This window comes from Scyliorhinus canicula, chromosome 9 (genome assembly GCF_902713615.1).
Source record: "Scyliorhinus canicula chromosome 9, sScyCan1.1, whole genome shotgun sequence".
Lineage (NCBI taxonomy): Eukaryota > Metazoa > Chordata > Chondrichthyes > Carcharhiniformes > Scyliorhinidae > Scyliorhinus > Scyliorhinus canicula.
The window spans coordinates 56,551,862-56,564,025 of NC_052154.1; the positions used below are offsets into that span (position 1 = coordinate 56,551,862).

Here is a 12,164-nt window from a genome sequence, read left to right on the forward strand (position 1 = left end):
CTTCTTGATTGTGCTTATGAAACCCAAACCTTTCTGCGATGACGAAAGGTTTTGGTGAATAGTAGCCCTGCAATATTTGCACCAGTTCATTGTCAGTTTTCATGCCTGGCTTTCCCAGTTGTACCAGACTCCTCAAGAGGTTAAATGTTTTCCCTCCCAATATGTTCAGGGAAGTTGGGACTTTTATATCTGCTGCTATCTTGTTCGCTTGAACAAAATAGTTGAATCTCTGCATATGAGCTCCATCGCTCTGTATTCTCATCAAATGGTCCCATGGCGCCAAATTGTCCCGCCAATTTTCTCCATGGGACAACCTGCGTGTGTACAATATGCCCGAATTTTTAACACTACCGTGCTTCATTTCTCCCCAAAACAAGGCATATCTGAGCTCACCCTGTTTTTCTTTTGTGTTTTACAACACCCCAGCTCGAAATTGGTTGTTACAGGGTACTTGCTGCTCACAGTTCCCCACAGTACTGATACAGTTAATTTTGGGCAGAGCACAGAACACATGACGAACCTCTTTCCAAAGTTGTTTTCTTCGGATTCCTCGATTTTTCGGCTCCTCCGGTGGCTGCAACCATTGTTTGACTCACCCATCGCCAGCTTTTGTGTAGCGGCAATTTTAATTATTCATATTTTCTTTTTTGGTGCCTACAAATTATGTTCGCCTACCTTGTCGCCTGTTTTTATGTGGTGGTTTCAAAATTAAATCGTGCCTCAGAGATTCAGTCCGTTTTATTAGAAGTTAACACTACAGGCTGCTGTGTGCAACTACGCGTTTGCCCTTGCAAACGGCTAATGAGATGATGTTTCATGAACGATCTCTTAGCGTGACCCTTTCCCACTGCAAGGCCCAAAGAGCTGGCATTTAAAGCAGACCAAGGCAGGCCTGCAGCACGGTTCAATTCCCGTACCAGCCTCCCCGAACAGGCGCCGGAATGTGGCGACTAGGAGCATTTCACAGTAACTTCATTAACTTTCACAGTAACTTCCCCTACTTGTGACAATAAGCGATTTTCACTTTCACTGTAAACAGCCAATGAGATGATGTCACATGACCGATTTCTTAAAGTGCCCCCTTTCCACTGCAAGGTTGCTAGTGAGGAAACACTAGAAATGCCATGAATACACAACAGGTATATTATTGACCTCCAGGTCAGGGCATCCCAGAAATTGTTTACTAATAATCTTGTAATTAGCATCACAAAAGCAGGTTGTCTTGTCATTGTCATATTGTTGTTTGTGGAAGTTTGCTGTGTGCATGTTGACTGCTGCTTCTCCGACATTACAATAGTGGCTACATATATAGTACATAATAGTGGATACTTCACAAGCTTGTAAATCGTTTAGAGATGTCTAGTGGATGTGAAAATTGGTATAGAAATGCAAGTTTTATTTAATTCAAACTCACCTCTCTGATTGTTAGGTGTGAACATCTGAGGGTGCTGCCAACTATGTATCACAGTCATATCTGAAAGGAAGGAATTACAGCAGTGTTTTTCAAACTTTATTCCGGGGACCCATTTTTACCAACCGGCCAACATTCGGGACCCAACCCGGACGACCTCCGTGACCCACGTCGGCCGACCTTTGCGACCTACGCTGGCCGACCTGCGCGACCCACCATTTTCTCTTACCTTTTTCATTGCTGACAAAAATAGAGGAAATGGTTTTGTGTCCCTTTGGCCTCCCCGAACTTGAAAGAAAAAGGCTGCGACCGTATAAAACAAAATGCGGCCGCACTGCACATGCGCACCGATGATCGGGCACGCATGCGCAGTGGGACGAATTTTTTTAATCAGTTCCTGGCCATTTTAAAGGCTGCTCGCAACCGACATTATTAAAAGCCGGCTGCTGCAGCTGTTGTGCGCGGATTTGCGTGATCGGGAGCACCGCGACAAACAGCTCCGTGACCCTCCCGGCACCCGCCCGCGACCCACCCGCGGGTCGCGCCCCTGAGTTTGACAATGCCTGAATTAGAGCAGTGGTTGGCAACCTGCAGCCTGGGGCCACCTGCAACCCATCTGACTTCGCATTACGGCTCATGAGACATTTTGTTGACTGCACAGAGTTACCACATTCCGCTGATACCCGTCCGCATAGTTATTTTTCCTACTGGAGTATTACACACATAAAGCAAGGGCAAGTGTGCATACTAATTACACACAACATTGACTATGAGAGCAGTGCACCTCCTCTGTGTCCAAAGTTATTTATTTGGTTTTTACCATTTGAAGTTGATGATTGTTCTATTAATATATGGATAATTAAGCACTTTCTATCATTTGTTATGAAATATTCGGTGTGTATTAAATGTATTTAATCTTATTCATGGGGTCATGGTTAATGAACAAGCCCAATTTCAATTTTACGGCCTACTGAGATGAAGGAGGGCTACACAACAGCCTAGGTTGCCCATCACCGGACTAGCGTTGAAGGGGTTCCATGTGTCACTGCTTAACATGTCATGTGTGGAGATGCCTGCAGGAACCAAAGTCTCATTATTCTGCTTGGCTGTATAGTGTAGGAGTTCATGGAATCTTCAGGAAAGTCGGGCATTAAGACATAGAAGAAATCATTATGAACAGAGTTCCAAACAAGCACTAAATAAAGGGATGCTGCTGCAATGGAACTGGAACCAGGCTGGAAAAATCTAATTTCAGATAAGAATCTTGCAATGAGAAAAGAAGATACTCTCATCCCTTCAATCAGGGCTGAATTTGAACCCAGACTAAAGAGTAGAAAGGGCATTGTGCTCACCCACAATGCCATTCAGTCCCAGGGCACTGGGTAATTTTGTATATTTAAATCAGATCCTCATTACTTTGGAGTAGCAAGGTTACGGCAGGGGCTGATGAAAGTAATTTCACCTCGCAATAAAAATAATAGGATTCTAAGTTTGTTTGTGACAGTCATTTTAGTTGTAAAAAGATGGATATTTTGAACTATCTCACTTAAGGGATGACAGGATGTGTTAGCCCCTTTTTTGTTGCTATGCTATTTTATGATGTAAAACCACAGCAGACGTTGTAGAGTTCATTGATCATCTCTTGGGGTTTTGATCAGGGAAGGCTGCTTGAGCAGTCTTGCTTTCAGAGATTTAATTGAACCAATTTTTTTGTTTTTGTTTCCAAAACTAATGATTATTTATCACGAGTTACAGTAAAGTTAAAGAGACACTACGTTTATTCAGGGCTCAAACCTAATACTGCTGAACAGGAAAACTTAATATTGTCATTTTGTAGTTGGTTTGCAAGCAAAATTTCCATTTCAGGGCACCAATATCTCATTATTTAGACTTGCATGAAGCTCTGGTCATTATGGTTTCTTCTGTGCCAGATCATAGAATTTACAGTGCAGAAGGAGGCCATTCGGCCTACTGAGTCTGCACCGGCTCTTGGAAAGAGCACCCTACCCAAGCCCACACCTCCAACCTATCCCCATAACCCAGTAACCCCACTCAACACTAAGGGCAATTTTGGACACTAAGGACAATTTAGCATGTCCAATCCACCTCGCCTGCACATCTTTGGACTGTGGGAGGAAACCGGAGCACTCGGAGGAAACTCACGCACACACGGGGAGAACGTGCAGACTCCACACAGACAGTGATCCAAGCTGGGAATTGAACTTGGGACCCTGGAGCTGTGAAGCAATTGTGCTAACCACTATGCTACCGTGCTGCCAGAAGACCCTGTTAGTTTCTATTCTCTACTATCAGTCAACAGAATGAGACTATGGAGCTTTCGGACATCTCCTTGATGAAATAGTTGACAAAGCCTACCTCAAGGACCTCTGAGCCACTTCACTTTCATCCCACAAATGATTGCAGATTGTCAAGTGCAAATATTAGTAGAATTTCCTGGTCTGGAGGCCAACGTTAGACTGTATTTTGACCCCTCATTGATCGATCTTTAAATCGTGATTACTTTCTGCTAATGTGGCACCGAGAGCTCGGAGCATTATTTTCTCAGCTGTAGTGTGACAGGGAGCTTATGTATTTACTATATTGAAGGTTACAGGGAAACTAGGCAAAATAGAGTAGTTCACATTTTCAGAAGCAGTAATTTCCCAAGTTACGCAGAATAGAAAAATCCAGGCCTGTAAAGCTGTAAACCCTTTTTAATTCCCCGAACCACAAACATTGTTGCTAGTATTTTCCTTTTTGCTCACAGGCAGATCTGAGGTGACCCTCAAAGGGCTGCCATGGCAATCTTTCTCCCATCGAAGTTGTTCGCTTGATTGCTAAGGATTAATAAAATGTGGGTTTGCTGAGAATTCCTCGCAATGTGAAATACATTTGTGATCATTATTAGCATAAAAGGAAGGTATAATTTTCTAGTTTCTCATTTCAGTTCTTTGTTTGTAGCTGTATTTAAAGTACACTCAAACAACACAGAACAGACAGCACAAAATGACTGCATATGTGATAAATTCAAGATCTGCAATATGCAGCAATGAACAATGTGACTCCAAGAAAGAGTTTCGTGCTTCCAAGCTTTTCTGTTCTGATACTATTCCAAAATTGGAACTCAATTCTACTTATTTTGGTTGTGTGAATGTTCTTTGTGCAAGTCACAAAGGAGATGATGCCCATCATAATTTTCACTAAAAGCACAAAATTATCTAAATATCTTCAGTATCTGCTGCATGATTTTCCCCAAACCGTTCTGCAAGGCAATATGTGAATGATTATTTAAAAATGCTCGATTTAAAAAAAAAATGAAGCTCCATACACAAATGGCAATGCAGATTTAAGTTTATTTCTGAAATTTGCAACCACATGCTTATATGGACAAAATTTAATAATTTTGTGAGATATGTTGAGTTTATTCCAGAGGCATCTAATCAGCAAGATGGGGGAGGGGTGTGCGCAAACATGACGAACATGAATCCCTCCAGCCCATTTGACTGTTCAGTTTGATCATGTCCACAACTCCATTTACATTTCACCAATCCAAACCAATTGACACCCTTTCCAAACAAATTTTGGCAGTGTGACTTACTCACACTGGCTAGATTCTTAACATAATCAATAATAAAAGATAACTGACCCACAGGATTTGACCTTAAGAATAGTGATATCAGTTTCAAGATCTTAAATTAGAAACAAAAAGTGCTGAAATGTGCATGTCTTTCAGCATCTGTGAAAATAGGAAAAGAAGGTTCGCGTTTCAGATATATTGACCTTTTGTCAGACTACCTCATGAGTCTACATCCAGAATTTTAACCTGGACTTTTTCTTTTCAGATGCTGATGGAACTGATATGTATTCATTTAAAATTTCCAGTATTTGCAGCTTTTTTCCTAATATTGAATTATTTCTATTTAGAACACTGAGTTGAAGGTTATTGAGACTAATGATGGTACTAGACACATTTTCTTAGTCCTGATGGGTAATATTCAGCTTTAGTTATCATAGAATCCCTACAGTGCAGAAGGAGGCCATTCAGCCCATTGAGTCTACACCGACCCTCTGGAAGTGGTGCTCAAGTGATTGAAGATCTCTGCTTTCAAATGCAACTATACATTCTTGTTGCAGGTAGAATTTGAGTGGTTGCGACAATTCTGGTTTCAAGGAAAACGGTCTGCAAAGGTGAGCGACTGGTGGTTTGAACCAATGGCACTGCTGGAGAAGTCATGGCGAGAGATGGAACAAATGGTATGTAAATTCATGGTATCTCACTGGGTCCAACACTGAACTGTGGTTAGTGAATGATGCTTTGTTAATATAAATGTGCTCCTCCCTCTATAACTTGACTTGTAATAAAAGTCCAGTTTGTGGTTTAGATTAATGCCTCTGACAGCTATGGATTATTCCTATGGTTAAGATGGTAAAAATACACTGAAAATGGAATGAAGTCCTGAGTGGAAGAATAAAGTCCTTTTGGAAGTCTTCATTAAGAAGTTGATACAAAGCGATGTGACACTAATATGAAGCAGGCTGGCGTCAACAGCTCTCCTTGGATAATGTTTTTCACCAATCACTTGGATAAAAAATCTCGGATGAAGGCAATTCATGATCCCAATTTAATTCACACACATTTCCATAACGCCCTTGTTCTCACTGACCTACATTGGCTTCCAGTTACACAATACCTCGATTTTAAAAATCCGCTCCACATCTCTTTAACTTCTTGGAGTCCTAGAATCCTCTCAGATACCTGTGCTCCCCAAATTCTGGCTTCTTAAACATTCCTGATTTTAATTGCTCCACCATTGGTGGCCATTCTTCCAGCTGACAAGGCCCTGGGCTCTGAATTCCCTCCCTGTACCTCTCTGTCTCTCTACTTCTCTTTCCACCTTAAGACATTCCTTAAATCTTACCTTTTTGACCAACACCCCTGTGAAGATTCTTGGGACATTTTATTACATTAAAGACATTGTATAAAAGTAACGCCCCTGCTGTTGTATAGCTGAAATATTGGTCAGAACCTAAAGTTGCAACAACATTTTTCATCCAAAATCCTCATATGGAAGCAATGGACAAAGCCTGTCACCTTGGTATCCATATGGTGACACTGCAGTAAGTAGGGGGGGGGAGGCACAGGCCCAGTATTTTCATCTTTAAGTCACCTGCAGTGGCTGCTGTGGTTGTAGAATTAAAACAGTAGAGGGCACTATTGCACCAGCAGTACACTGGAGTAGCAGCAGCCAGAGACTGGGAGAGCAATTTGCACCATTTAACAACAGGAGAATGCAACCTATCATTTGAAAATGGCCTTACCCAAACTTGCACATGGAGGTCCATTTATTGGGAACCCAACTTGTGCAATAAATCAAATGGTTAACTTGACTGACAGAAGTATGTTTTTAATGAAAGGAAAATGCTATTGAGATTTGGATGGAAATTTTGGCTCAATCTTAATAACAAATATGTTGGTTGGTTCATATAAAACTAGTAACATGCGTAACAGATAATCTGGCTCCAAAGAGTCTATAAGTGGCTGTATTCAGGTCAGGCTGGGAATGCAGATGTAATTGTTAGGATTTAAACCAATTCAAGTTTCTTGTTCCGATGTTAATATCAAACAAAATAGGCCAATATTTAAAATGACTAGAGAAAGTATTTGGGCAAACTATGCAGTTGCTGCGATCGTTGCTTATGTCTGCAGATTAGTGTGTGCCAGGGTAGTTTGTATAGTATGTGCATCACTGTGAATCATGCTACATTGATAATTTATTTTACTTTTTTTGACAGCTTGTATTTAATTTCAAACTATTTTATCGACATCTTTTCAAATGTGCTGGCAAGTAAATCATTCTGATTTTCTGACACACACAGTGGTGTCAAGAAATAAATTTGTAGAGTCAGCATTATAGTTTGGAGCTCCACAGTACAATAGAATGATGGGTTAGAACTGTCTGATTTCAGTTGAACTGCTATGGAGAAGCACTGAGCTTCTTCACAAAAAGGAAATGAGTCACAAAATCTGAGAGAAAGAGAGGAGGGGAGGGTATCATCCCTTGGCTGATGTGGCAGACTTTCTTGCAGCCAGCTCCAAATCAGCATTGACAAAGACTTGGTCTGTAGCCTGTCTGTCATTTCAGGTACGGAAAGTGTTTTGGCCTTTGGGACCCGAACTGGGCAAGAATGTGAGTGGAATTAGAGGGCAATATCCATGTACCTCCAACAATAAAAGTGTTCATCATGTCAAAGCAGGCTAATGTTTTCTTGACTTTAAGTTTGAGAAGTCTACATTTAACGTACACATAATAGTCTGCAGCAACCCTGTGCAACCAGACATGAGTCTGACTCTGATATTTTAATTTCTATTTGTACACATTTGCTTTGTGATTTCCAAAGCTGGGGGTTGCATTGCATCAACAAAATAGCATTGTGCTCAATATAACTTGCCCAAAAGCTTTCATTTAAAATCATTTATATATCATTAAGTACATTTTCACCAATAATTTAGTATTACTGTAATAGATATAGAAATAAAAACACATTTCTTTTAGAAGTCTTCACCATAATCCGCAAATGCAGAGTTTATTTATCAGATCCTTGCTTGGAGTTTGTAAGAGCGGTAATTCACATTCCAATAAACAATCATTCAAAGCAGTTCGGCTTCCTCTTTTTCTCTGTCAAGCATATATTTTTCTTGCAAAATTAGAATGATACAGTAACATAAGAATGACTCAAGAGAAAGCCATTTTTTAATTTCAGTTGCCTTTTAAAAAGGAAAATTCCTTTGGAATTTTAGTGCAATGCTTTATTACCGAATTGTTTATTGATAGTATGCAATCGTGTTCATGTGAACACATATGTAGTGTTCACCACTTTAGGTGCGATTCCACATTATGATGCTTATTATGCTTGCTGAAAAGGGTTACTGCATCATCTTGAAGTTATAGGTCCAAATGTATGCCATCTGATTTACTTTCTGAAAAACCAAAGCCTTGCAGAACTATCATTCACTAACTTGTTTTTTTAATTTCAGTTTCTTTTTAAGAGAAAAATTTATTTTGACGCTTTAGTTTCTGATGATGATGTAACTGTTTGGAAAAGTCCCTGTCACTGATGGTGTTCAGGGAGTTTAATTGAAATGATACAAAGGGTTAATGAGTGTCTCTGCAGTTTATTAATTCAGCTCCCTCATACTGCCAGTCTGAGTACCTCCTTCATACCAAACCTTCTGGTGAGGTCAAAAGAATCACAACGAAAAACATTATTTTAAAAAGAACAGGAGAAAGAGAAAAACAAGCATTTTAGAGGAAACCAGAATCCTCTAACTGTTTTGTTTAAAGATATACCATTGGTGAAACTGGCTCATTAAAGAATGTTTGTTTGTGTCTAAGCAGGTTGATATAATGACTGTGTTGGCTGCAGTGTTTTCATACTGACTGTCATACCTGCTAGTTTGCCTTATAATGCTGTGAGAATTGTGGATGTGCCCTCAAACAACCGTTGAGATGACACAGGGGTTTTAAGTGGCGCGTTTGTGCAAAGGTACAGTGCCCGGCAGAGCTCTATATTGGGTTTGGTACTCTCACAAGCATTTGGTGCTTTCAAACACATTCATTAGAAGAAGCCATTATGCTAATCCAGCGAGCTGCTGTATGATAACCACATGCTGCTTTACATGCTTTTCTTCTTTCTGTGCTACAGGAAAGGTTTAAAAGTTCACCATCTCTTTTGTTGACCTACATTTGCTGAATTTTTAAAACCATCATCAATCAAATTTACACACTCCTGTTTCACATGTCGCAGCCTCCTTACAGTTTTTGTGCAGTATTGTAGGTTACTTCAGTAAAGTCAATTTTACAGAGTAAAGCCCAGCAGTACAATGATGGCAGCTGGTCTTTGCCAGTCAGCACGTTCAATATTAAGCAGCTGTAGCTTAACAGGTTTATTTATATTTAAAAATGAAAATAAAATAAATGGGTAAACTAGGAAATTATAAAAAGATGGCCGTAAAAATATTGGGCATCAGGTGAGGAAGGAGAAATAGTGCTATTACTAAAATTTAAAATGGAAGGCAAAGGTGCATGCATTTATGTTAAACTCAGATTAATTGTGGATAATTGGGGCACTTTTAATCTCGAAATATATACCTCATGGAACAGATTGTATTACAGCATGAAACATGATAAGTGGTGGTGAAGTGAATAGAAAGTATTTTCAAATCCTGTAATAATAAAGGGATATAGAAAGATTGGATAAATCACAGATTTTACTGTGACTAATCAAGTGCTATCTTGTGTGAAAACTTGCTTTTTTGCATTATGCAATTAAAAAAAAATCAAAGTCTTTCAGGAATGAGAACCAATTTCCTGTGGAATGCTGGGAAAGAGATAGCCATGTACCTCAGTCTCACAAGTCTAATATGGTATCTCTCACTTACCTTTTGAATTCCGATTTTACTGACATTTTCCTGAACCCAGCCCTGTTTTCTATCATATAGCAGGAATGGTGTTTGATGGACCACAGTGTTAAATATTAGGAAGAATTTCAACAGTATTCTGCAGGTGAACTACCAAAATAGAACATGTCTGACCCTGATAATTTTGCAGAATTGCAACAGCCCCCCACCCCCCCCCCCCCCCCCCCCCCCCCCCCCCCCCCCGGTTCCGAGTTAATGACAGTTTTTGAATTCTTTTGGCCAACTTCAACTTCTTTTCAGAATATCATAATGTCATTTTAAATAAAGTACCAGTAAATTTGATCATCAATACCTCCTTCCCTAAAGCTAATTGCATTTCTTCAAAAATACATTCTTAGGGTTGCCTCGTACTTTTTGTGCAATTTGAAGAAAAATAATCAGATAATTCTATTCTGGACGCCGTTTTTAACTAGCTTTTAATTATACCACCTTAAATCATTTACAAAGAGGATTTAGGATGGCGATTTAACTTGGAAAGGACACTATAAACATACTACTGCTAACCCAGAAAACATGCAAAATTGGGAATTTGTTATTTTCTGGGCTTAAGACTAGGAGTCTATATTCCAAATATTACCAAGTCTGAATAAAGCACAAAATATTATTAGACTCATTATAAAGTAAATTTCCAAAGGAATAAGTTCACACTAGCATTTTAAAACTTTTTTTAAAAAAGAGCTATAATTTAAAATATACAATTGTCCTTGCATTGACAATGTATTTGGGACAGATTTCATTTTTAACAGTATGATGTATATATATATTCAAACCAACTTAACTCAAAATGCTGCAGAATGGTTGGAGGGAAAAAAAAATCCTGTATTTTGCAGATAGGTTTCAACTATTTGTTTGGGAGAAAATTATTATTAAATTTCTAATTTCAAGGTGCCATGGTTCTTGAAAGCACAAGTCAAGAGTAGATCTTTTATATTTACCATATTCTAATGGCACTATTTATTCCTGGCATTTTATCTCCCTGTGGACAGTTTCCCCCCACAGTTTTCACTGTTGTGATGTAAATGTTGAACCTTCCATTAAAATGACATCCAGATAAAGCATCAAGCATTTTTGCAAAATATTACCCTATGAAATGATGAGCTATTAGATGAATGATGCATTTATTGAAAGATGAAGGTTAAGTAAATGTTTGTGTTTCATAAAAGGCACCTGAGAGTGAAGCATTATCAGGTGTGAGATTAAGATAACCGTCAACACCATTCAAAGATACAGTTACCTTTCAAAAGAACCTATACAAGCTTTGCTTTCTGAGTAGAAGAGGTAACATAAAAAGCCAGAATCTCTTGTGAGATGATTGAGACTTGCAATGGCTGTTCCTAGATGCGTAGGATAGCAGCCCGTCTCTTAGGGTCTGAAATCATGCAAACCTGAAGGCAGCAAAAATTCATATCAGCCTCAAAATGGTAAAATCTGCAGAGGTAGCCTAAAAACAACTATTTGGTTTTTTTTAAAAAGAGGACTCATAATGAAATCCAAGTCAGATATCTTACATGTAATTAGCATAAACTAGTTTAGCAGAAGAAAATTAATTATAACATATTTAAATATTTAGTGCAGAAGTACTGGTGTCCACACCAACAATTTGTCCAGAAGCTCTGTTAACGCTACTTGTTCATAAAATAATAAAGGTTTTGATTTCCTGCTCCATTTAATAGTGTGTAAGTACTGCATAATTAACATTGGTACATTTAGCCTAATTTAAATTTTGTGAGGTATTTTGCAAATAATACTTCTGCTAGCTGCTGTCAATGTCTCCTTTGCACTCAGATAAAACTAACATTCACTCCATCACAAAATGAAAGACAAGCAAAAAACATCAAGTAAGCAATATTAACGGTTATATTAGTAGAGCCTCCATGGAACATTTCTACATTTAGTTAGGAAGATGCTAATGAAATTTTAAGAAAATCCCTGTCAAGAGTGCAATATAAATAAACAAGGTGAGACATGAAAACATCATCATTTCAAACACATTTGCTTTAAGAGAAATATAAAAGTGAATACTTGTCTCCTTAAGCTGGTGTAATCTGCAGCTTTGGACCTCCAGACGGGGGTGTTGAGTACTATCCTACTGAGAATACATTGATGACAATATCTGTAAAGGCATCAGAGCAAACCATTGCATACTGCCAACTTCTATTGTTTAATTCTCTAGTTAATAGCCATATTCTGAGGTCACAAAGAATATGGAGTCATCAGAACTATCATGATCATCTGTTATGACTCGCAGAGAAAATTACATGTTAAATGAGGTTG

The 12,164-nt window shown here is 38.8% G+C and overlaps 1 protein-coding gene across 6 annotated transcripts in view; it reads left to right on the plus strand.

The window, feature by feature from the left end:
* Nucleotides 1-12,164, plus strand: part of fto (FTO alpha-ketoglutarate dependent dioxygenase) — a 550,845-nt gene that overhangs the window by 197,633 nt on the left and 341,048 nt on the right. For 5 of the 6 annotated variants that reach the window (XR_005461806.1, XM_038806733.1, XM_038806734.1 and 2 more), the window contains one exon: nucleotides 5,546-5,665. The exons of the other annotated variant lie outside the window; for it this stretch is intronic. Coding sequence is in view for 4 of the 5 variants with exons in the window: in XM_038806733.1 (XP_038662661.1) it covers nucleotides 5,546-5,665 (120 nt within the window). In the remaining variant the exon portion in view is untranslated. The remainder of the gene's footprint in view (nucleotides 1-5,545; nucleotides 5,666-12,164) is intronic. 6 annotated transcript variants of the gene reach the window in all.